The sequence below is a fragment of the Budorcas taxicolor genome, chromosome 10 (assembly GCF_023091745.1).
Source record: "Budorcas taxicolor isolate Tak-1 chromosome 10, Takin1.1, whole genome shotgun sequence".
NCBI classification, from domain to species: domain Eukaryota; kingdom Metazoa; phylum Chordata; class Mammalia; order Artiodactyla; family Bovidae; genus Budorcas; species Budorcas taxicolor.
The window spans coordinates 57,769,856-57,797,280 of NC_068919.1; the positions used below are offsets into that span (position 1 = coordinate 57,769,856).

At 37.4% G+C, this 27,425-nt stretch overlaps 1 protein-coding gene across 1 annotated transcript in view; it reads right to left on the reverse strand.

The window, feature by feature from the left end:
• AP4E1 (adaptor related protein complex 4 subunit epsilon 1) overlaps positions 1-27,425 on the reverse strand; it is a 67,023-nt gene that overhangs the window by 14,289 nt on the left and 25,309 nt on the right. Inside the window, exons 9-16 of the mRNA XM_052646983.1 lie at positions 22,911-23,033; positions 22,698-22,807; positions 18,842-18,981; positions 17,424-17,536; positions 17,198-17,316; positions 11,667-11,969; positions 8,130-8,244; positions 2,202-2,325 (exon numbers count right to left, since the gene is read on the reverse strand). Coding sequence (XP_052502943.1) covers positions 2,202-2,325; positions 8,130-8,244; positions 11,667-11,969; positions 17,198-17,316; positions 17,424-17,536; positions 18,842-18,981; positions 22,698-22,807; positions 22,911-23,033 — 1,147 coding nt within the window. The remainder of the gene's footprint in view (positions 1-2,201; positions 2,326-8,129; positions 8,245-11,666; positions 11,970-17,197; positions 17,317-17,423; positions 17,537-18,841; positions 18,982-22,697; positions 22,808-22,910; positions 23,034-27,425) is intronic.

Below are 27,425 nucleotides of genomic sequence, written 5' to 3' on the forward strand. Positions count from 1 at the left end.
GTGAAGCCCAATGAAGCAATCTTCAGAAGGGGCTTCCCTGGTACCTCAGCTGGTAAAGAATCCGCCTGCAATGCAGGAGACCCTGGTTTGATTCCTGGGTCAGAAAGATCCGCAGAAGAAGGAATAGGCTACCCACTCCAGTATTCTTGGGCTTCCCTGGTGGCTCAGCTGGTAATGAATACGCCTGCAATGTGGAAGACCTGGGTTCGATCCTTGGTTTGGGAAGATCCCCTGGAGAAGGGAAAGGCTACCCACTCCAGTATTCTGGCCTGGAGAATTCCATGGACTGTATAGTTCACGGGGTCAAAAAGAGCTGGACACAACTGAGCGACTTTCACTCACTCACTCAACATTCAAAGATTGGGAATATACTTTGAGCTCCAGAAATTCCCATTCGAGCTAGGGTGCTGCTTTACAATAGGACTTAAGGTAAGAAATTCTAAATTGGCTTGCTATACTTTATTCTGGTTCAGACGGTAAAGCGTCTGCCTACAATGAGGGAGACCGGGATTCAATCCCTGGGTCAGGAAGATCTCATGGAGAAGGAAATGGCAACGCACTCCAGTATTCTTGCCTGGAAAATCCCATGGACAGTGGAACCTGGTAGGCTACAGTCCATGGGGTTGCAAAGAGTCGGACACAACTGAGCAACTTCACTTTCACTTTACTTTATTCTCAGCTTGCCAGAGACTGAAAAAGAACCATCATCTCCTCTCTAAAGCTGATGCACCTTGCCAATTACCACACAGGTTCCTAATCTGAAATAATGTGTGAGCTGTGGTCCTTTTTAGATAGAAATTTTAAATTCATCCCTCACACTGCATTTCATGATAATATGGCATATGTGTAACTCCTTAGCAGCTTTGCCAAATGTCTTTTCTCTGAGTGTGGTACATGTACACATATAGGATTCACAAGGTCCTGTCAAGTCCCCCAGAGCCTAGTTCCAATACTAAAAAAGCAGATGCCATCATCTGTTGTTCAGTAAAAGGGACTACGTTTCCTCCCTGGATTGGGAGGGTTTGGGTTTTCTGTTTCTCCTTGCCTTGCCTCTCTATTCCCTGTCTAAGGTACTTAAATGCTATCACCACCACCACCATTATATGTTCATGGACCGTATCTGCACCCCATGCTTGTAATGCTGACATTAAATGTCTGGGAAAGAAAAGGGTGTCAACAGAGCAGGGGAAAAAAAGGCTAGGAAAGAGGTTTTGAACGTATGCCATTTCACTCATCTTATTCTGTTTCTCATATTCTGTCATTCTTCTGATAAATCCTTTTTATAACCATCTCACGGAAGGCTGACAAATACAAAGATGAACATAAAACAAGGTGACTGAGTCACTTCAAATGTCATCGTTCATATGAGATTTTATCATTTATTTCAACAATGCTGCCACTGTACAAAATATTTCTGAATTCTTTTAGAAGAAGCTCCTTCACAAACAAGAATGCTATTTTAATTATTTTATGTCACATTGGTATACTGATCAGTTATCCAGATTGACTACTACTTTTATGTAGTAAATTCAGCTTTTAGTTAATAACAATACTGACAGCAATGACAATTATTAATTATATTAGCTACCATTTATCAATCATTTATTATGTATTGGGTTGTACAAGGCACTCTGCATACATTATCTCATTTTATTAACTTGATCATAATTTCTAATTTATTCATATTTCAAAAATAAAAATTACCTAAAAGGATGGAGATCTGGTTCCATGTTTAGATGTTTAGACAAATATATCACCAAATTTCAAGGTGGCGGTAAAGAGGCTCTGAAAGCATTCTGAACAAAATATACAGCTTTCTCAAGTAAAGTCTGTCACCTGATTTTACGTTCATCTATGTATTTGTCAATTTCCAATGAGATGGTTTTAAGAAGTAGATTATGAGGAATGTGGAGTGATATGTTGAACACTCACCTGGGTATATAAGTTCTGATACACTACTTTAAAAATGTGTGTGTGCATACACAATATATAGTAATAACACACACAAAGTATGTATACTTTCTATACTGTCTTGGAAGCAAGCTCTCTTAAAGTATAATGACAAGCTGTACACTATCAGTACTTTGAAAGCAATAAATAGAAACAACAACCCATGCAGAATTTAGCATTCAGGAATCCTTCAACATTTAAAGACATTTAAACACACCCATGTTCTCAATTTTAATAAGAAAGGGACTTACTCTTTTAGTCCAGTCTCTGTACTATTCCCAGATACATCTGAACCAAGAGAAATGCCAGCAGGAGACTGTCGTCCAGTGAAGCCAGATGAAGAAAAAGAGAGTCCATATGGTTCAAAATTGAGAACTAGAATTTTAAAACAAAAACAGAGGTTCATATTTAAAACAAAGCAAAAATTATGAAAAAAAAGCAAAAATTATCAAAGGCACCATTTAATACTGAAACAAAATAACAATACTAGGATTCGGTGACAATTTTTAAACTGGAAAAGGCTTGGGAAATAATCTAATCAAATATTTATAGTAATAATAATAACAAAGCAGCTATTATTTATTGAATCTCTACTACAGTTTTCACACAATTAATTTATCAAAGACAAACAGTCTTTCATTTTTTTACCTCCCTTCAAAGCTAAAAACAATTCAACCAGGAAAGACAACTGATAAGTCAGGTCTACTGAAAAGTTGCTCTTCTCATGCAAAAATGTTTAATGAACTATGAACGAAGATCTCACTGTGTTTTTTGTTTCACAAAATGCTCTTAGGCACATTCCTGTACCAACTGGTCTGATGGGACCCTCAGTGTAAAATCTCCCTTACTGACAAAGAACAAGGTTTACCCAGGTTCAGATTTCTTTGAGTCTGTATACCCAAATGATTCATCCAGAGCCACAAAATTCACATTGTGATTGTGGTAGAGCACATATTGATATCCACTCTCCTCTTCTTTATAAGTTCTAGAACCTTCCATTCTTAACTAGGTAAATAGCCACCCAGAAAAGAGATAACATTTCCAGACTCTTCTACCATGTGACTGAATTCTGACCAACGAAATTATATGCACATTTTGTGCACAACTTCTGGAAGGAACCCTCCTGGAAGAAAAAAAACTTCCTCTCTTCCTTCCTCTTTTATGTTCATAAAGCCATCATCAATACTAGGCTGCCTACTTCCAGATTTCTTTAATGGGAAAAAGCAATACCCTGTGCCTTGCATAAGGCCCCGTTTTCTAATATGCTAACTAAATTTAATCCTAAATGGCACATTATCTCTTTGGATTGACTATTTACAATACAAAGTGAAGTTGCTCAGTTGTGTCTGACTCTTTGCAATCCATGGTCTGTAGACTGCCAAGCTCCTCCATCCATCGGATTTTCCAGGCAAGAATACCAGAGTGGTTTGCCATTAAAGACTTTCTTAAATAATAAAAAGTATCTCAGAAAATAAAATGTAAACTTCTGCAATTATTATCCTCTTTTACAAATGAGGAAACTGTAGTCAAGAGCCTACAATGAAGACACCCAAGAGTACCAAGACAAGAAATGGAAGAGGCAGACAACATCAGATACTCTGGTTCCAGAACTACACCCTCAATCATATTACACGCTGTCTCCTTCAAAGGAACACCACCTAATCTAAAGTCTACTAAATAAATCAGCCTGTTTGTTAGCTAAATGAAAGATATAGAAGAGAACTACTTCTCAGTAGAAAAAAATAATGGGCTCATTAATAACAACCAGTTCTTGATGTAGGTTGGGTGTTAAATAGATTGTGAAATAGAACTTTCTTTTGTCTGTAAAGTGAACATCAGCAGTTTCCAAGATAACCAAGAATAAGCTGACTTCACAGAATCTACAAATCTTTTTATACCCACAACCAGGCTTTCAGAGACACAGATACAAAAGATATAGGAGTAAGACTCAAAAATCTGTATCATTTTTTCAGAACTCTGTGATTCTGATTCTTAATCACGTTTGGAAACCACTTGTCTAAGTCATTCTAAGGTCCTTTTCAGCTAGAATATCCTCTCATTTTAAGCTTTCAAATCATTTGGTTTAACCTTCTATCCCATATTGGCCTCTTTTAAATAGCATCTGTGACAGTCAGCCATCCAGCCTCTGCACTGACACTTCAGTAACAGATCTCAAGAAATGTTTCAAGAGTTTAAGACAAAGAGTATATCAAGATAAGAAGTTTAAGCAAAGACAAGAAAGAATTCAAAATTAGAGGTAGAAAAGACTAGACATGAAAGAGGACAATATCTGGAGGATAGTCAGATAAAATTCTGATTGTGATACAGAAGAATTAAAGACTGTCATCTAAGAAAGGCTGAGAAAGGCTTAACATTGAGAATAACATTCAAACCACATTATTTTCACTAAGTGAAAATTTCTCAAGATTCTTACAGAGATAAATGACTAGAGAGACAAAAATTGGAGAGAGTTAACTAGATGAATATGTGCAAACTGAGGAGCAAGAAGAGAATAATGCTATACAGAGAGTCAGGAGAAGACAGAAGATGGCTGATCTGAAAGTTAACGGATATGTAGAAGTTAACCAGATGAAGGGCAATTCATACAGAAGACAAAGCATGAGCCAGAAGCAGAGAGAGTCCTTGGGAGTTGGGAGCTACCAAGAGAAATCCAGGTGAGAAATAAAAATATAAACTATCCTGGGCATAAGTAATTCAGTATTTAACTTGTTTGTATCCTTCACAACTTTAGAGGCCTTGACTATATGCACATTCCTTCTTTATCTAATCTTGTACTGCAGTTCTTTTATACCTTGATCATTTGGCTATACTTCTCTGACTACCCCCAGCTCTTATTAATTTTATTTTTTGAGAGACCAACAGTCTCAACTTGATGTGGTTTTCAAAAATCCTTAAGTTTGTAGACAGGAGTTGCTGCTGCTGCTGTTCAGTTATTAAGTGGTGTCCAACTCTTTGTGACCCCACGGACTGCATGCAGCACACAGGCTTCCTTGTCCTCCACTATCTCCTGGAGTTTGCTCAAACTCTTGAGTCGGCGATGCTCTCTAACCAGCCCATCTTCTCCTGCCCCCTTCTCCTTTTATCGTCAATCTTTTCCAGCATCGGAGTCTTTTCCAATGACTCAGCTTTTCACACCAGATGGTCAAAGTATTGGAGCTTCAGCATCAGTCCTTCCAATGAATATTCAGGGTAGAATTCCTTTAGGATTGACTGGTTTGATCTCCTTGCTGTCCAGGGGACTCTCAAGAGTCTTCTCCAGCACAATTCAAAACCATCAATTCTTCAGTGCTCAGCTTTCTTTAAGGTCCAACTCTTACATCTGTACAGGACTACTGGAAAAACCATAGCTTTGACTACATGGACCTTTGTTGGCAAAGTGATATCTCTGCTTTTTAATATGTCATCTAGGTTTATCATAGCTTTCCTTCCAAGGAGCAAATGTCTTTTAATTTCATGGCTGCAGTCACTGTCCACAGTGATTTTGGAGTTCAAGAAAATAAAATCACTGCTTCCACTTTTTTTCCCATCTATTTGCTATGAAGTGATAGGACTGGATGCCATTATCTTTTTTTTTTAACAGAATAATCCACACTGATTCTTCAATGTTTCTCTTGGGTATAAACTGGTAGTAAGTTTGTTCCTCACTATCCCACCTATTTTTGCCAATTCTTAGTATCTTACAATATTTTCCTGAAATTTGTTGTTAACATGCTTGGCATTTTTCTACCCCAGAGAGTGAAGTACTGTATCCCTCATAAAAGTGACATTTAACTATAAATTATTTATAAAAATTTCAAACAAGATCAGTATCAGAACCAACTGACACTTCAAAGATTCCAGAATTAACAACTTTTTAGGCTGAAAATACCTATTTTTCACCAGCTTTTTACTTCCTGTCATTGCCATCAAATCATTAAGATGCATGATTTTATAACTTACCTTCAAGTACTTCCTAAAGCACTTACTATGTCCTGTCTTGTAACTGATTCCCTTTCCATGGTGGAAAAGACAGTCTAGGCTCATGAAATTTCAATTCTACCTTAGGGAACTTGTAAGAAATAGATTTGGAAGGAGAGAGGAAGAGCCTAATTTGACAGTTTAACTCCATTTATAACAATGAATCTATGATTAAAAGTGTTACTTGGCAAATTAATATACTAGCTTGAGGAGTTTCAGGGCTATTATATTTGTCTCAGCCACTTAACTTATTTTAAGAAAGAAGTCAGGGAGTGCCAGAAATTAGGCCCCTTGTCCTACCTCCCCTTCCCTATTCTAGCCTTGAATTGCAGTAATAACAGCAACTGATGGGGAATTCCTGGTGGTCCAGTGGCTAGGGCTGTGCGCTTCTGCTGCAGGGAGCACAAATTCAATCCCTGATGGGGAACTATGATCCCCTATGCCATAAGGCACAGCCAAAAAAAAAAAAGAGCAACTTATAACCCCCAAACATTTGAAAATAAGGAAATATGGCAACTGGACCATGTCTCCCACCCTGGAACTCTGCATTTTTCACTCTGTACCTTGGATGTCATAAGACACGCACTAGGGTCAGAGGTTGGGTAATTATAATTTAAAATTTTTACTTCCCCCTCTATATATTCTATCAATATATGAGGGTTAAATAAGAAGGAAACTGATTATCCTTTGACGGAAAATTGAACTTTCTACACCATTAGGTATCACTGTACAAAATAATGTATTAAACTATAAAGAGAGCTGAGCACTGAAGAATTGATGCTTTTGAACTGTGGTGTTGGAGAAGACTCTTGAGAGACCCCTGGACTGCAAGGAGATCCAACCAGTCCATCCTAAAGGAGATCAGTCCTGGGTGTTCATTGGAAGGACTGATGTTGAAGCTGAAATTCCAATACCTTGGCCACCTGATGCAAAGAGCTGACTCATTGGAAAACACTCTGATGCTGGGAGGGATTGGGGGCAGGAAGAGAAGGGGACGACAGAGGACGAGATGGTTGGATGGCATCACCAACTCAATGGACATGGGTTTGGGTAGACTCCAGGAGTTGGTGATGGATAGGGAGGCCTGGCGTGCTGCGGTTCATGGGGTCACAAAGAGTCGGACACGACTGAGCAACTGAACTGAACTGAAACCTTAAATGAGAAAATACTTCTACTTCTGCAAAAAAATACCATCAAGTCGATTATATAGATGTTTATACTTTTTGGTTTTATCGTAGGATCATCCATTTACTTGAACTTATATGCCTAGCACAGAGCTTGAATTAATAAGTACTCAAAAAAATCATTAAAGAATGAATAGAAGGCAATGGCACCCCACTCCACCCCTACTCTTGCCTGGAAAATCCCATGGATGGAGGCGCCTGGTAGGCTGCAGTCCATGGGTTTGCTAAGTCGGACACGGCTGAGCAACTTCACTTTCACTTTTCACTTTCACGCATTGGAGAAGGAAAGGGCAACCCACTCCAGTGTTCTTGCCTGGAAAATCCCAGGGACAGGGGAGGCTGGTGGGCTGCCATCTATGGGGTTGCACAGAGTCGGACACAACTGAAGTAACTTAGCAGCAGCAGCAGCAGAACAAAAAAGGACCTTTTAGCATTAAACTTTTTAGTATTAACATTCTGAATTCCTATATATATGTCAATGGTCTCCCTTTATTCATATCCCATCCACCATCAAATATTTCTATAATCTCCTCTTGACTAAAATCATGAGAGAAGTCTTTCCCTGATATCCTACTTTTTTAAAATATAAAGTTATTATTTCCTTTCTTAGCTATTACTAAACTCACTGATTAGATATACAAGATTGTTCAGAATGAAAATGAAACTCACTAGTCCATAGTAACCAGTAACCATTTTTATTCTGAAGCTTTTCTGCAGGTATGCTCACAGGAACATCTGTCAGCCCTTTAGTACAGTGACCAAAATGATAATTCTACCTTCAAGTTCTTAAAATTATAGGATGATCTGAGGCACTTATGTACATGAAACCTATGACTTTTGGAACCCCTCTTTTTTTTTTCTGTTTACCCCAAATAAGGCCAGGGTGAACAAGTCACAAGCAGATTTAAAGCGGGATAATAAATCTTCTCAGTTATATACTTACATGACTATGATATCAACTGCATGAAAAAGTGATGTCCCTACAATGTAACTTATTATAAACTCATGAAAAATTACCTTTTTCCTGAGAAAGCTTTTCCTCCTGCCGTTGGTGGTGAGGTTTGTAAGGCGCTGCCCCCTGTGTTAGTTCTTCAGCCACAAAACCATCCAGAAAAGATAAGGAAGCATCTACCTAAGTAAAGCAAAAATTAGGAATTAAAACACCGAGCCTACATAGTAGACTGCACAATCATATAAGTAATTTTAGCCCATATTTCCTAAAAATAATTTTTAAGTGAAAAACAGAACTTCAATTCTAAATTGCTACTCAACTCTCTAGCTTTTTAAAACATCAAATCCCTCAGCTCTAAGAATCTAACAATATAAGTCATTTGTACTTATTATTAATTCACTGCACTGCAGAATACATTTTTGAGCGTCCAATATATTAAAGAATCTTGTTGGATGCTAATTATTCAGAAAAGGGAAGACGCAAGACCTGCCCTCATGAGACTTGTAACTTACTAGAGGAGAAGACATATACACTATGCGCTATACTGTCTTCATTAGTTTCCTCCTGCTAGGGGCTAAAAACAAGGTGGTGGCAAAGCCTAGTTCCTTCTGGAGGCTCCAGGAGAGAACAGGTTCCTTGTCTCTTTATAGAGGCATTCCTCGGCTTATGGGTATATCACCCCAATCTCTGCTTCTATTGTTACTTTGCCTTCTCCTCTCTGACCTCTTGCCTCACTTTTATAAAGACACTTCATGATTATATCATGCCTACTCAGATAATCCACGTTAATCTCCCCATTACAAAATTCTTAATCAAACCTACAAAGTCCCTTTTAGCACATAAAGTAACATATGCACAGGCTCTGGGCTTCTCAGGTGGCACTAGTGGTAAAGAACCCATCTGAGAATGGAGTTGTAAGGGACACGGGTTTGATCCCTGGGTCAGGAAGATGCCCTGGAGGAGGGCATGACAACCCACTCCAGAATTCTTGCCTGGAGAATTCCATGGACAGAGGAGCCTGGTGGGCTACAGTCCATGGCGTTGCAGAGTCAGACACAACTGAAGTGACTTAGCACACACACACATATGCACAGGCTCCAGGGATTGAGATGTGAATATCTTGGGGAGGGCTGTTATCCAGCCTCCCACACTGATTTCACTATCTTATTCCTTTCAACAGCAACAGTTCAATAGCAACAGAACTGGACATGGAACAACAGACTGGTTCCAAATAGGAAAAGGAGTACATCAAGGCTGTATATTGTCACCCTGCTTATTTAACTTATATGCAGAGTACATCATGAGAAACGCTGGGCTGGAAGAAGCACAAGCTGGAATCAAGACTGCCGGGAAAAATATCAATAACCTCAGATATGCAGATGACACCACCCTTATGGCAGAAAGTGAAGAAGAAATAAAGAGTCTCTTGATGAAAGTGAAAGAGGAGAGTGAAAAAGTTGGTTTAAAACTCAACATTTAGAAAACTAAGATCATGGCATCCAGTCTCATCACTTTATGGCAAATAGATGGGGAAACAGTAGAAACAATGGCTGACTTTATTTTTCTGGGCTTAAAAATCACTGCAGATGGTAACTGCAGCCATGAAATTAAAAGATGCTTACTCCTTGGAAGGAAAGTTACGACCAACCTAGACAGCATATTAAAAAGCAGAGACATTACTTTGCCAACAAAGGTCTGTCTAGTCAAGGCTACGGTTTTTCCAGTGGTCATGTATAGATGTGAGTTGGACTATAAAGAAAGCTGAGCGCTGAAGAATTGATGCTTTTGAACTGTGGTGTTGGAGAAGACTCTTGAAAGTCCCTTGGATTGCAAGGAGATCCAACCAGTCCATCCTAAAGGAGATCAGTCCTGGGTGTTCATTGGAAGGACTGATGTTGAAGCTGAAACTCCAATACTCTGGCCACCTGATGTGAAGAGCTGACTCACTGGAAAAGACCCTGATGCTGGGAAAGATTGAGGGCAGGAGGAGAAACGGACAACAGAGGACGAGATGGTTGGGTGGCATCATCGACTCAATGGACATGGGTTTGGGTAGACTCCAGGAGTTGGTGATGGACAGGGAGGCCTGGCGTCTGCAGTTCATGGGGTCGCAAAGCGTCAGACACAACTGAACAACTAAACTGAACTGAACTGATTCCTTTCTACCTAGAAATGTTTCTTCACAAATCTGTGGAAAATTAACTTAATTTCAACAAAGTACAAGAATAGACAGGTTAAATGAAAAGAAATAAAGAGATGAAAAAAGAATAAGAAGAAAAGGAGAAAAAGAGAAAATTAAGTGAGAAAGGAAAACAAGATACACAAGAGGATACAGCAATAACAACCTCAGAAACCACAAATCTGCTTCTCCTGATTTAGCTAAGTATATACAATCAGCTCAGATAATTTAGAAATGCAGGTAATTCTCAAAAATTTAACTGGCATCTCACACTCTGAATTTGGAAAAGTTTTGTTTAGATAAGATTCTTAAATAGATGAAGCTATGTCATCATCCTTCTCTTTCACTGATAGAGAAGTAGAGTTACGAACTAGCTTAATAGCGTATGTATTCATACAGTCTCAGGAATGTTAAACCAAGGCCTCTGCCCATGAGGAGCTAATGAAAAAAATTAATGAACAAAGGTTCAAAATGAATACAAGCCATGAATGTGCTTAGTCACTTCAGTCATGCCCGACTCTTTGCAACCCTATCACTATAGCCAGGTTCCTCTGTCCATGGGATTCTTCAGGTAAGAATACGGGAATGACATTTCCTCCTCCAGGGGATCTCCCTCGCCAGAGATCAAACCTGCATCTCCATCTGAAGCGTAATTAGTGGGAATGCCCATCCTCTCCTCTAGAATATGACATCTAACATAAAAATCTGAAAAATCTGACTTTCTCCTCGAAGTTTTCAGATTTACACCAATCTGAGGGAAAACTTGAAGTGAAATGTAACTAAGTGCTTTGCCTAAAAGGGGCAGGTGCTGAAAGCAGGTAGGAGAAGGAAAGGTGAATGATCAGTTTCCAAAGTAGTAAAGATTTAGATGGTAGATCCATAAAATAAAATGGAGAAAAACTTTTCTTACATTCTCAAAGAGAGTAATAATAAAATGATATATTAGAGAAGTTCGAAGGAGATAAAATTTTTAATTTCTCAAATTATTACATGTTAAAAGAGATTGTCACAGAATATAAACTCCTTCCACAGCAGTTCTCCAGAACAGATTAGTCTTCCTTACTATTTAGGATCACTACTGAACTAGAGGAGAAGGGGGCAACAGAGGATGAGATGGTTGGATGGCATCACTCACTCAATAGACATGAGTTTGAGCAAATTCAGGGTGATAATGAAGGACAAGGAAGCCTGGAGTGCTGCAGTTCATGGGGTCGCAGAGTCAGACACAACTTAGTGACTGAACAACAACAACTGAATAGAAGCTCTCAAATGCTCTCTCACACTAACATGAGAAAAATGCCAACCTTCATCTTAAGTGCTACAGAAATTACATTTTGGTACGTTATCGATATATCTCAAATGCAAGAATTATTCTTTTTAAACACAATGCCACCCTTAAAAAGACAGAATGCAGATGTCTTACCACCATGTCTTCACAACTCTTATCAAGTGGAAGTAAGCTCTTCATCAATTTTACATTCTCATGCAAGTGTTTTAATTCAAATGCATGCTGTCTCAAGCAAGTATTCAAAGATGTGGTAAATTCCTGGATTAATCTTTCAACTATATTAGAAGAGTGTGCTTGGGGTGTCAACTTGGTCACAGCAGCTATTATCCAGGCTTTTGTTTCTGAAGAAATGGAGTCATTCATAAGTAACTTGTAGAGCTTGGTTATAACTTCCTCTGGTGTTTCCTTATTTAAGAGATAGGAATACTCCCCTAACACCTGTAAGTAAAACAAAGTAATGAATATATGCAAACATCAAGTTAGATAGCAATTATACTCAGAAATCTAAACAAAGTGTCTGCAGAGTAAATTTAATCTATACTAAGTATATTCTCTGGAGAAGGCAATGGCACCCCACTCCAGTACTCTTACCTGGAAAATCCATGGACTGAGGAGCCTGGTAGGCTGCAGTCCATGAGGTCGCTAAGAGTCAGACACGACTGAGCGACTTCACTTTCACTTTTTCCTTTCATGCACTGGAGAAGGAAGCGGCAACCCACTCCAGTATTCTTGCCTGGAGAATCCCAGGGATGGGGAAGCCTGATGGGCTGCCGTCTGTGGGGTCGCATAGAGTCGGACACGACTGAAGTGACTTAGCAGCAGCAGCAAGCATATTCTCACAGTACAAAAATTATTAAAAATAAAATTGCATATTTTAGGTCAAAATTACACCATGAATTGGGGAGGAGGAAATGGCAACCCACTCCAGTATTCTTGCATGGAATATTCCATGGACAGAGGAGCCTGGCAAGCTACAGTCCATAGGGTCACAAAGAGTCAGATATGACTAAGCAACTGAACAACAACAACATGAACTGGAAGTGAATACAAAAAGGACTTTCACATTTTTATTATTAACAATATATAAAGCATCATATCTTTACAAGTTAGCTTTCTTCTGAACTTCCAGTTTGGATGCTGGTTTTTACAAGCACTTTCACATTCTGTTACTATTTTCCAATAACCATTTAGTAAGTGGTTACCACACACTAGCATGCGTAAGAGCCACCTGAAATGTTTCACAAAAATACAGATTTCTGACTCTACTCCCAGATAATCTGATTTAGTATGTCCGTGGTGGGGATCTACAATACACATTCTGAACAAATACCATCTGATTCTGATACAGATGATCCACACAGAGACTTTGAGGAACAAAGATCTATGTTACACAGTCTCTTTTCTACATCTAACTTATTCAGGTCTCAATACCATCACCAAAAGAATTTAATCAACATCTGTAGAACACACCACCCAACTATAAGCAGAATACTTTTCGAGCACCCATAGAACATTTAACAAGACAGACTATATCTTAGGCCATAAAATAAACCTCAAGAGACTTAAAAGAACTGAAATCTTAAGAGTATTTTCTCTGACAACAAACTAAAATCAGTAACAGGAAGGACAACAGGAAATTTTCAAGACACTTAAAAGACAAAACAACACCCTATCTTTCCATTAAATAAAAGAGGAAAGAACACTCCCTAACAGTCTATGAAGCCAGTATGACCTTGATACTAAAACCAAATAGAGTAGGGAAAAAAAACAAAACAAAAAAAAGGAAAAAAAAAAGAACATCCCCCATAAACAGAAATGCAAAAATTCTTAACATAGTCTCAAGAAATCTACAAAAAAAAAAATTCTAGATTAATAAGTGAATTTAGCAACACTGTAGAGTATAACATCAAAATACAGAAATAAACCACTAATCTACGAAAAAGGAGGCAAGACTAAGATAGAGAAAGGAACAGTCTCTTCAATAAGTGGTGCTGGGAAAACTAGACTGCTGCATGTAAAACAGTAAGACTATAACATTTCCTCACATCACATACAAAAATAAACTCAAAATGGATTAATGATCTAATTTTAAGACCTGAATCATACAACTCCTAGAAAAGAACATTCTTTAACATAAATTGTAACAACATTTTCTTGGATCTGTCTACTAAGGCAAAAATAAACAAATGGGACCTAATTAAACTTAAAAGCTTTTTCACACTAAGGGAAACCATCAACAAAATGAAAAGACAACCTACAGAATGGGAGAAAGTATTTGCAAACAATGAAACCAACAAGGACTTAATTTCCAAAATATACAAACAATCCATACAACTCAGTATCAACAAGACAACTCAGTGAAAAAATGAGCAGAAGACCTGAATAGACATTTTTCCAAAGAAGACATAAAGCTGGCTAACAGGCACAAGAAAAGATACTCAACATCACTAATCATTAGAGAAAAGCAAATCAAAAACCTCAGTGAGATATTACCTCATACCTGTGAGAATGACTATTCTCAAAAAGTCTACAAAAAACAAATGCTGGAGAGAATGTGGACACAAGGGAACCCTTCTACATGATTGGTGGGAATTTAAATTGGTGAAGCCACTATAGAAAACAGTATGGATGTTTCTTTAAAAAATACAAAAGAGCTGCCAATATAATCTAGCAACTTAACTCCTGGGCATATATATCCAGAGGAAACCATAATTCGAAAAGATACATGCATCCCAATGTTCAGTGCAGCACTATTTACAATAGTCAAGATATGGAAGCCACCTAAATGTCCATCAACATACTGAAAGGATAAAGAAGATATGGTGTGTGTGTATGTGTGTATACACACATACACACACACACACACACACACACACACACACACACACACACACACACACACTGGAATACTACTCAGCCATAAAAAAGAATAAAATAATGCTATTTGAAGCAACATGGATGGAACTAGAAATTATCATACTAGGTGAACCAAGTGAGAAAGAAAAAGACAAATACCATATGATATCACTTCTACGTGGAATCTAAAATGTGACAAAAACCAATTTATCTAAGAAACAGACTCAGAGAAAACAAACTTATGGTTATCAAAGAGGGAAAGGGATAGGGGAGATATAAATTAGGTATTTGGGATTAGCCTATACAAACTACTATATATAAAATAGATAAATAACAATGTCCTACTGTATAGCACTGGGAACTATATTCAAAATCTTATAATAAATCATAATGGAAAAGAATATGTATGTATATGTATAACTGAATCACCTTGCTGTATGCTAGAAATTAACACACACTATAAATCAACTCTAGTCAATAAAAAAAAAAAAAAAAAACAGTGGTTACCAGTGGAACGAGGGAAGGGGGGAGGAGCAAGTTAGGCATAAGAGATTCAGAGATACAAACTGCTATGTATAAAATAGATAAGCAACAAGGATGTACTGAACAGTACAGGAAATTAGACCCATAATCTTATAATAACCTTAATGGAATATAATTTGCAAAAAAAAAGAATATGCTGTACACTTGAAACTAATATTAATACTGTAAATCAACTATACTTCAATTAAAAAAAAGAATTTGAAGTTTCTCCTAAATTTGTATCACTTTCGCATCGCCAGAACCCAAACCCTAACCCTAACCCTAACCTGAACTATCTTAAATCAGGGACCATCTGTATCTAAGTATAAACCTAACAAAACACGTACAGGATTTGTATGCTGTAGAAAAAGAAACACTCTAAATATATGAACATATACAAATGGCTACCAAATACAGCAATCAATTTAGGAAAAGATTATCAATGCTAAAACCACTGATGAAAGACAGCTGAAGAACAGATGTTCACACAGTCTCACAGAATCACCTCACAGATTAGTTCTAAATTAGTAATAAGAAATTGCACCTTTACAATGGAGAGAATACGAAGATTGCTATCTTAACCAAAGAAATTAACAAGCACCAATAATTGGAGGAACTGATACATCCTGATACGATGTAGTGGGAAGTACATATTGGCAATGTTGTATTTTTGCTAAAATGTTTACCTGAACCAGATATAGACCAATTCAGAATGCTGGACTTTTTACAAGTCAACAGTATTCATCCAAAAAAATAACAATGTCATGAAAAAAAAAAAAAAAAAAACTGAGGATCACTGTAAAATAAAGAGGCTAAAAGAAAAACTAAATGCAATTTGTGAACCTTGACTGGATATGGGGTAAGGAGGAATAGAAAAATAGTCATAAGAGACATTATTTTGGACAACTGGATTAATATGAATATGTACTCTTGCCTGGAAAATCCCATGGACAGAGGAGCCTGGTAGGCTGCAGTCCATGGGGTTGCTAAGAGTCAGACACGACTGAGCAACTCCACTTTCACTTTTCTGCATTGGAGAAGGAAATGGCAACCCACTCCAGTGTTCTTGCCTGGAGAATCCCAGGGATGGGGGAGCCTGGTGGGAGGCCATCTATGGGGTCGCACAGAGTCGGACACAACTGAAGCGACTTAGCAGCAGCAGCAGCAGAATGTGACTCTTGGGAGATTTATATTGAATTCTTTTATAGGGGAAGCGTTATGATGTCTGCAACTCAATTTAAACTGGCTCAACAAAACAAACTGTATATACATAGATCCAGCTATATAGAGAGATGTAGATAAAGCAAGGTGGTTAAAAACATTCACTGGGAATCTAGATGAACAGTACAGGGGTATTTATTATGCCACTTTTTCACCTTTCTAATAGATGAGAAAAGAATTCTTAAATAAAAGTCTGGGTAAAATTTAACATACTAACATTTGACAAAACCATAAAATATTAAAGTGTGAACATCCTATGACCCAGAGATGCACTTCTCCAAATCTCCCCCTAGAGAAATCCTCATTCACATGCACAGGAAAGAATATACGAAGGTGACAGGATGTATATGATTATGTAAATTTATACTCTACAAAATTGTAACCTCACTTTGCAAAAAGATGATCTCCCTTGCAGGCTCTGATGAAGCAAGCCACCATGTTGGGAGGCCCACATGGCAAGAAATTGAGGACAACTCTTAGAGCCAAGGGCAGCCAACAGTCAACAGTCTGAACATCAAACCTTCAGCCTTAGAGCTACAATAAACTGATTTCTGCCAACAACCACACGTGAGCCTGGAAGCAGATCCTTTACTAATCAAGTTTCAGATGAAACAGCAGCCCCAAGGGACACCTAGATTGGAACCTTAAAAAGCCTTAAGCAGAAAACCCAGCTAAGCCATACCTGAACTCCTAACCCACAGAAACTGTGAGACAACAAAATGTATGTTGTTTTAAGTTTGTGGTAACATGATTATGCAACAATAGAAAGGTAGCATACCACAGCTTCATGAGTATTCACATATTCATATATAGATTCACAACAAATGCATTGTACACAGACAGGCATCTAAATAAATACCCATATTTAAAAGACTATTCAAGTAAGATGGCAGAGAGAATGAATACACAAGTAAATAGGTAAGTGATAGAACATAGCCACTGAGAAAGAAAATCGGCAGTTGAAGGAGTTAACAGATCTGAAATAAATGATTTCTGAAGAAATACATTATTAGTATGTCTTTATAAAAATTATTATAAACATTTGTGAGTCAATGTACTTTGCTTACCCAACTCATAACTTGAAGAAATCTCTGTGGATAGAACACATTTTCCATATCTAGTAAAGTAAGATAAGACTGAACTGCATAAAGTCTTAATTGTTGATTTTCTGTTTCATCATCAAAACCTACAAAGGAATTGATATACCATTTTAATTTCCATTAAATTCTCCAAGGACTCTGTAATAAAAACATTTAATTTTAAAATCTTTGCAGAATGCAACAGTTTACTAACCTTCTGCTAGCAGTCTCAAAAAGTTATTGGGAATATCAGGATGCATCACATCTCCTCCCACTGAAAATACAGCATTCATTGTCTGAATAAACCATGCATTATCAGGAGCATATGTGTCCACAGTGTTAAGAACAAGTACACTTCCAAATGCCACTTATTAAAATTACCCTTTCTGAATCAATCTTTACAAAAATAACCCTCAATTCATCCCAGTTTGGCATTTATAATTTTAACTTCTGCCAAAAAATTTTTCTATACTCTAGCTTTGTGTAAAATAGGTGTTCAGTAAAGCTTATTCAGTAAACTTAGTAAACCAGTTCATGTTGCTTTATCTAGCACCGTATCTTGGACATAACAGGCACTCAGTTAAATGTGAAATAACTGAAAGAAATATTCCAGCTGACTGTGGACTAACACATAATGGAAAATGATATGCACTTCAGAGAGGTTAAGTGTTGTGATATGTCTTTCTGAACAATTGTTTACCCTCTTTTCTAATCTGTTCCTCTTCAGTTCTAAAATTCTACCATTCTGCTAGCCAGGGCTATAGCACTGGCCAGGACAAAACTATATTTAAGCATTCCAAGACAATTTGACTGACATTACTCATTCATTCATTCAATATTAGATTTAAACAACAAACATCTTAAAAAGAATGTTGAGTAACCTTGGGGCCTGTAAAGTTCATCTGACTTTTTAAAAACAAATGTGAAGAAAAGTAACATGTGGAGTTTGTGACCATTCCCAGTATAAGCAATTATGCTTATTCCCAAATAAGCAAATTTTAGCATACTGATATCCTCACCAGTCTCCCCCAAACAACAAGAACTTTTACTCAGGGACTGAGTAGGAAGTAAAGTCAAAGACAAGGAGGGATAAAAGAAGAATCAAAGAGATTCCTGTATACTCCTGTTGATAATACGGCCCAGTAGAATAAAAAGAACCAGGAAAAAAGTCATCCCCCAGGAAGTCTACACAACTTTTTGTTTTTAACAATAAGAAAGGCTTGAACATCAGGAATGGAAGTTATTGCTGGGCCTCTGAACTTCACCCCTACAAGTGACTATGTCTATACCAATCAATTTAAAGTCACTGTGTAACACACTGCTATATTTAAAATAGATAACAAACAAAAAACTATTTTATAGCACATGGAACTCTGCTCAATGTTATGTGCCAGCCTGGATGGGACAGGGGTTTGAGGGAGAATGGATACATGTATATATATGGCTGAGTCCCTTCACTGTTCACCTGAAACTATCACAACATTGTTAATCAGCTCTACCTCAATACAAAATGCTTTTGGTGATAAAAAAATTCAGTTAAAAAAAAGGAAAAACATTTATTTTTTGAAAAATAAATAGATAAAGTCATTGTGTAACTAAAAAGTGTTTTATGACTCAGGGCCCAAAAGATATTTCTCAGCCAGCTCAGCTATTTTTCCAACCAAATTGACGATAATATATTCTTCTTTGCTCTGATGTAAATATTCAAGCATTTTCTGGACAATCACTGTTATATTCTGAGCATTAGTAATTCTGTAAAGAAGTTCCAGAGTCTATTTAAGAAAGAAAAACAAAAGCAGTATTATAAAACTATGCATAATAATGCCAATAAATACTGTAACATAAAGGCTTATACCCCGCTTTGATTCCTGGGTTGGGAAGATCCCCTGGAAAAGGGATAGGCTACCCACTCCAGTATTCTTAGGCTTCCCTGGTGGTTCAGCTGGTACAGAATCCATCTGCAATGCCAAGACCTGGGTTCAAAAGATCCCCTGGAAAAAGAGAAAGGCTGCCCACTCCAGTATTCTGGCCTAGAGAATCCACGGACAGTACAGTCCATAGGGTCACAAAAAGTTGGACACGACTGAGCAACTTTCACTTTCAAAGGTTTATAATAGTTGATTCTTCCACTTTTATGTAGCTTTACTGGGCAGTTAACAGGCACTCAAGAAATAAACATTTTAACCAGAATAGAACTTAAGAAAGGTAAAACCATTGTTGAAAAAAAGGAATCATAATCAATTCAAAAGTCTAAAACCCTTCGACTGATACAGATATTTATGATCTGACATCTCTACATTGACAGGCCATGCAAACACCGAAAAGTTAAAAGGTTTATAATCTATTTTCTAAAAATGTAACAGCTTCTTCAGTTCAGTTCAGTTCAGTCACTCAGTCATGTCCAACTCTTTGCAACCCCATGGACTGCAGCAAGGCAGGCCTCCCTGTCCATCACCAGCTCCTGAAGGTTACCCAAACTCATGTCCATAGAGTCAGTGATGTCATCCAGCCATCTCATCCTCTGTCATCCCCTTCTCCTGCCTTCAATCTTTCCTAGCATCAGGGTCTTTTCAAATAAGTCAGCTCTTCGCATGAGGTGGCCAAAGTATTGGAGTTTCAGCTTCAACATCAGTCCTTCCAATGAACACCCAGGACTGATCTCCTTTAGGATGGACTGGCTGGATCTCCTTGCAATCCAAGGGACTTTCAAGAGTCTTCTCCAACACCACAATTCAAAAGCATCAATTCTTCGGTGCTCAGCTTTCTTTATAGTCCACCTCTCACATCCATACATGACTACTGGAAAAACCAGAGCCTTGACTAGACAGACCTTTGTTGGCAAAGTAATGTCTCTGCTTTTTAATATGCTGTCTAGGTTGGTCATAACTTTCCTTCCAAGGAGTAAGCGTCTAAGCCTACATTACATACGCCTGCATACTATGCATGTGTGTGTGTTTGTGTATACATACATACATACATATACAAAAATCCAGTATTCCAAAATGCTTTTCCATACTTCCCAAACAGAAAAGTGCACTTGAGTGTATCTGTCAGCTAAAGGCAAATGGTCTCTCATGGATGCATAAGGTAGCACAAGCACTTCAAAGTGCAGCAAGGCCTACTTTCAGAATCTCAGATACCAAGGAAGAACTGTTTTACGGCTTTCTCAGTGCTGAGGAATACACCTCTTGCTGCCTCAAGTAAGATGAAGGAAAACCAGTACCAGAGTAAACTCTCATTTACCTGGCTTTCTGAGGCCCTACATTAAGGTTCCACAAATATCATAGTTCCCAGAAATCAGTATGAAACAAAGGGCAACAATAAGAAAGCATCCTTTACTAGCATTTCAGGATCAACAATATTAGTTGTAAAAGAATTTCTATATACCCTACTTGTTAAATCTGTTCAGATTTCTTTAGGGTTCTTCCTAATTTTTCAATCCTTATACCCAGGATTTCAAGTACAAAGGATAACAGATTTTGAATTTTTTAAACTGTTCCAGTTAATCCTTAACACCATTTAAAATCTATAAATACACAGATCCCCCATCACTAGCTTTCCTTTCCACTTATAAAAGTGCTTCAGACATCCTTCCTGAAGGCTCTGTAAGCCATGTATTTTAAGATAATCTACACCAAATTTAATTCCTACTCTAAGACCATGAAACTTCGCATTTCCAGGACAGAATGGGGCATGGTATTAGCAACTGCATGGCAGAAGGTCTTTTCTATTAACTCCTTCATGCTTTCTTTTTTCTTGTTATGAAAGAAAGGTAATACAATCAGGTAAAAGAGAATCCCAGACCCAAGTAACAGGTCACTCCATACCCTAGGACCAAAGTTCTTGCCACATAATTACTGATGGAGGTTAGAAATGACAGTGGAATTGAGGAAACAGTACTACAGTGCCTTCTTTGGGCACCACTGATGCTCAGTATCCTCCCCAAAGAATTCAAACTACTTTTCTCACTGCAGACCAGACCTGATAATTTTAGAAGTTGTCTGTTTCTCTTTAACTCTCATTTTTAGATTGAATCCCAATAATTAAGCACGGAACTAAGAAAACTGTACCCAAGTCAACCCTGTTTAACATACAACTTAACCACACAAAGAAAATGCATGCTCTCTATCCGTTCAAAGTAGAAGAGTCATATAATTATTTGTTACTGTCCCTTGGCATCTTTGCATTTTTCTACAATGTCTACACATAGAAATCATCCATAAACTTTCTGGATTCATTCAAGGCAGGTAACAATTTTTTAGAAGATCAAAACTATGAATCCAAAATATATATGCATATAGATTGCATATATGTAGATGGCAATTTCTCAGAAACAGTATTTCAAAAATAGTACCTTTAGAATTCAACATTCATAATCTTATTTTTATAAAATTATAGTTATTCAATGTAATAATGTTCTTTCAATAAACTTTTAATGTATTGCTTTTAAATAATTTAGATGTTTACCAGAATTTATCTTTTTATTTTCATTATTTTTAAAATCAGAAATAAAACAATCACTCTTCTTAATTAGGTCCCATAAACCATTTTACATGAAGGCATGGAATCATGTCTCTACATGAGAATTACCAGATCTATCTAGAACACCCAAGCAGATACTGAAGCAATTTTATAAATGGAAAAAGTTGAAAAAAGTAGATTTATATACCTTTCCTTCCAAGAAGTTCAAAACAGTTTAGGGATATCTTTACTAATTCTTTTTATTTTTTTGGCCACACCATGCAGCATGTAGGATCTTAACTTCCTGAGCAGAGATTGAACGTGTGCCCCTGCAGCAGTAGCATGGAGTCCCAACCACTGAAACACCAGGGAAGTCCCTATCTTTATTAATTCTATCAACATTCTTACAGATTCAATAAGGAATAGAGTAGATGTTAAGAAAAATAATGAAAAAATTAATTATCATAAATTATGTCAAAATTATACTAATAGGAAGAACTGGAAACAGAATTCTGGTCTTCTATTGATACAATCCTTAGACCAACAAGATTCCTTAATAAGGAATCCTATACAGGTGTGTGCATGCATGCGTGTTGTCACTTCAGTTGCGTCCAACTCTTTGCAACCCTATGGACTGTAGCCCACCAGACTCTTCTGTCCATGGGATTCTCCAGGTAAGAATACTGGAGTGGGCTGCCATGCCCTCCTCTGGGGGATCTTCCTGACCCAGGATCAAACTCATGTCTCTTCTGTCTCCTGCATTGGCAGCGGGGGTTCTTTACCATTAGCACCACCTAGTTACACCTTCCTAACTTCTCCAACTCACAATTTAAAACCATTCTTGTGGTTATTGATACAAGTACTTTTTAGAAAAGTCCCTTAAACTTCAGTAGAAAAAATAAAATGCATTCAAAAGTTAAAATACACACATGTGCACATGCCCATAATTTTCATCTCTCTCCATAAGACCAACAAAATGTTTAAAAATTTTAACATTTCACCTACACTACTCAAAATACCAGTTTACCTCTCTTTTAATAATGGGATCAGGATGATCTAAGCATTCAATTATTGTCATCTGATGTTGAAGAGCCAGAGTGGGATCCTGTTGGATAACATAAGTAAGAGCCTTCAGTCCTAGAAACAAAGATTAAATAACATAAAGTGACTTAAAACAAATATTCAGCAAATTTCAAAAAGCTCTCTTGGTAATTTCCATCAAAAGAACCAATCATCTTACCTAAATATTTGAGATTTATTTTAGGTGACAGAACAAACTTTCCAATGCATTTGGCAGCCTTCTCAAGCAATTCCGATTTAGGATAAATAGAATAGACTGTATGTACACATTCAAACAGAATAGCTAGAAAAATAAAATATAACTTCAAAGATCATATTAAGCCATAATAAAAAATATATCTGTGTAGAACTCCTAACAAAACAAACTAATCAGAAGGTCAGTTTTAGTCAAAAATCTTATGGAAATTTTTCAAAGATAAGAATTTTACTATTTTCAGGCTTTATACAGTTGTTAGGATCATATTGCCACAGTACGATTTAGAGAGAACTATATATATTAAAAGATAAGAATGATATATTCATCCACGCAACAAGTATTTTCTGAAACCTCCTATGAGTCAGACATTGTTCTACTAGTATGGATACAGCAGAGACAAAAACCCTTACCCTCAAGGAACTCACATTCTAATGGGCACATAAATAATATATTCATTATTCCTACATAAATAGATACTTCCAACACCCCTTGAATGCTTCAAAATAAGTTATTCTCAGGTAGTTTCTACCACTTTTACACAGAAGCTGGTATGTAGTTTATTTCAATGTGGTTTAGTTCAGTATAATCATTTTAGGGTCCTATAGCATTTATTTCAAAAATTTTGTACTCAAAACGCGAGTCACTTTTTAAAAATTAACTTAAAAATTAACCTCTAAGGTTACAGAAAATCTACTGAACATCTTGATAGTGCTCAAATTTGATTTTCTAGTCTCATGAAAGATCTGATAACTATAACAGATGATCAAAATGGACACTAAAATATTTTTCAAACTCTCTTACAGATCAAGAGTCAAAGAGCTGGAGCTTGGTCATGGTAAAGAAGAATCATTTAGGCACCATTAAACAAAATAAGCAGACTTAAAAAACAGTTCAACTACACAGTTGAGGGCTTCCCTGGTTGCTTAGATGGTAAAGAATCTGCCTGCAATGCAGGAGACCCCAGTTCAATCCATGGCTCAGGAGGATCCCCTTGAGAAGGGAATGGCAACCAACTCCAGTATTCTTGCCCTGGAGAATTCATCCCATGGACAGAGGAGCCTGGCAGGCTACAGTCCACTGGGTCACAAAGAGTCAGACACAACTGAGCAACTAACACACACTGTTGAAGCATATCATATCTTTGAATCACTTCTGCTCTTTTTCCAAAAGTTTAAAACACAACAATCAAACATTTATTCGTGTACAAGATATAAAATAGAGCCTGAATATTCAACTAGCTATGTTTTTACACTTCTAAGTTGCCTAACAACTGATACACATAAACATTTTGGGTAAAAAGTTTTACTAAAATAAATACTTTATAAATAAGAGGAGAGATCAGAAATAAGCATTTTTAAGAAATAAACATCTCTTTAAGAAGTGAATCAACTTTAATTAAAGGAAAACCTATAAAGTCAACTGAACCTAAAAAGATCTTTACAGATATTATGCTGTAAAGTCTTTACTCTGTGCTATGAAAAAAAGTTGACTTTGGACCTCCCCAGTGGCTCAGTGGTCAAGAATTTGCCTACCAAACCCCTGGCCCAGGAAGACTACATGCTGCAGAACAACTAAGCCCCTGCACCACAACTACTGAGCCTGTGCTCCAGAGCCCAGGAACTGCAACTACTGAGCCCACGTGCCCCAACTACTGAAGCCCATGCACCCTAGAGCCTGTGCTCCCCAACAAGGGAAGCCACCACAATCATAAGCCCTCCGACGGCAACTGAAGAGCAGCCCTCACTCCCAGCAACTAGATAAAAGCCCTCACAGCAATAAAGACCCAGCATAGCCAAAATACTAAATAAAATTCTTTTTTTAATAGATTTGTTTTCAAAGAAAAATTTTTTTTTAAAGTTGACTTTATGACTTCATGAAGTAAACAAAGAAAGCCTTGGTCAATTAATTAATCAACTAAGGCAGGAGTAGGCAAAATACCATTAAACCTAGCCTTCAGCCTATCTTTGTAAACTGTGAACTAAGGATGATTTTTATATTTTCTAAGATATAACTGATATATAAAATTATTAGTTTTAAATGTACAATTACATTTTTAAAGGTTAAAAAAAAGAATATATGACAGAAACCTATACAACCTACACAAAACCTAAAAGAACTGCTAGTTTAGATACAGAATAAAATTAATAGTTCAAAAACTACACTTATTTGTCAACTTAGACATAAATGACCTCAAATAAATATAGGTTTTTTAATTATTTTAAAATAATTTAGAGGTTAAGACTGTTTATACTCCAACTCTACAAAAGTCTAAGTCCAAAGACAAAAAGCAGTCACTCCACTGTCTCCTCACTGCAGTGGTTAAAACAAAAGTGCCTCTGAGAACTTCTAAAGCAAAAAATGCCATGTGGAGTTTTGCTTACTCCTCCAGAGCAACCCAGGTCATAACCAAAATACCATTAAGTAAAAATTACCAAATTAATAATGTTCTAACATTTGTGACACACTGTGGCTTTATCATAGATATTTTGGGTAGGATTATGTACAAAATTTGAGGAATTCTACTGATTATCCTTCAGACTAGACTTTACTTACATTTTAAATAAGTTATCTACTGTCACCACTCTGGCAAGGAGATGGGGGTACCAGCCAATGAGGATGGTAGTCCAGTTTCTCCATTCTGCCTCCTTTAATACTTGGAATGGCAGGGGATGCTGGATCCTTCTGGATGGGGGATGAGGGTACCCTGTCTGGGAGAGGAAGGGGCAACCGGTACGGCTCCCGATGTGACCTGTACTGAGGACAAGTTTCCTCTACCACCACCCCAGGAAAGATGGGAGGGGTACCTCATTGTTCTCTGTTCCTTGATGATGTAAAACCCAGGCTTCCCACATCATCTCCACTGGCAATGCCAGGGAGGGTCCCCCTTGACATACGGCAGGGATCAAACTGCAGCTGCCCTCTTGGTCTTCAGCACCAGCTCCATGGGTTGGGGTACCTCATTACACCTGATGAGGATGGAAATCTTGATTCTTCATTCAGCCTTTGCTGCTCTGGGTAGTCCATAGTTTTTTCTATGTGGTGCTTGACTGCAATAGAAAAACTATTGTCTAAAAGTTTTCCATCTTGCTGCTGCTGCTGCTGCTGCTAAGTCGCTTCAGTCGTGTCCGACTCTGTGCGACCCCACAGATGGCAGCCCACCAGGCTCCTCCGTTCCTGGGATTCTCCAGGCAAGAACACTGGAGTGGGTTGCCATTTCCTTCTCCAATGCATAAAAGTGCAAGTGAAGTCGTGTCCAACTCTAAGTTAGCAACCCCGTGGACTGCAGCCCACCCTTTTGGCCTGAGTCCTCTGGCTAGAGTGTAGGCTTTTTTCAGGGCATTTTTGTCTACACCGGTTGGCATTTTCAGACTGCTGGCTCTCCAGAACCCAGTCTGGGGTATACAAGGCAAAAAGAAAACCCAGGGTACTAACCTTGGAGTCATTCCTTACATGCCAATGTCCCTCATCAGTCTACCTTCATTTATCCATGTTTCAGAGTCTCATGTGTTTATTTTACATATAATGTTCAGAGTTTTTAGGTGTACTTAGTGGGTAGAGTACACGTAAAGTACTTCTATCTACTTTCAATGGTTCTATCCCTTATATTTCATTTTATATTATCTTTCAGTTTACTAAATAGTTTACTAAAAATGTCCTTCTCATCTTATCAGCTTCCTGCCCAAAACTATTCCATATCTCCATATTTATACAGTATAAAATCCAAACTCCTGTGGCTGCCATAGGAGGACGTCTGCAATATACCCTCCCCACTGCTCCCACTATTAACTGTCCAATCAAGCTGGCAAGTCACTGTTTTCTGAAACAGTGGGGGGTTTTAAACACCCCTACTTCTGCACCTTCTTTCATGTTCCCTTTGCCTAAAACTGCTTTTAACCTCCTTTCTGGCTATCTCAATCCTATCTTTCAAGGTCCTATTACATCAATAAATCTTTAGGTGCCCTGAAGCCCAGTGTGATCTTAACCACCTCTGGAATCCTGTAATATTTATTCCCTTTACCTCCCCCTTTACATTCTGCCTTATACTGCTATTATGCCTTCATAAATAAGTTATCTCCTCCATTATACTGTAAACTCCTTGAAGGCAAAGCTTATATTTTATACTTCCTCATATCCTCTATATCACTTTACAATGCCTGGCACATAGCAGATACACTCTAAATGGCTCTGACAGAATTTATTTCTTGATTTGACACTAAGGTAAGTTATAATAATGAAACTTTAATTAAAATATGGTTTGGAAAGTATTAAGACTGAAACCCAATGAGATAATTGATCAAAAGTAAAATAACTTTCTCTTCTATTAATTTAATTAAAATATATTACTGATTAACCCAGTGCCAAATACTGGGATATGCTAGCCAATAAGACAGAGATAGTCCCGGACCTTATGAAGTTTATAATTTAATATTCATATGTTTAAGCAATAAAATATGTATATTAAGTTTATATTAATATAAA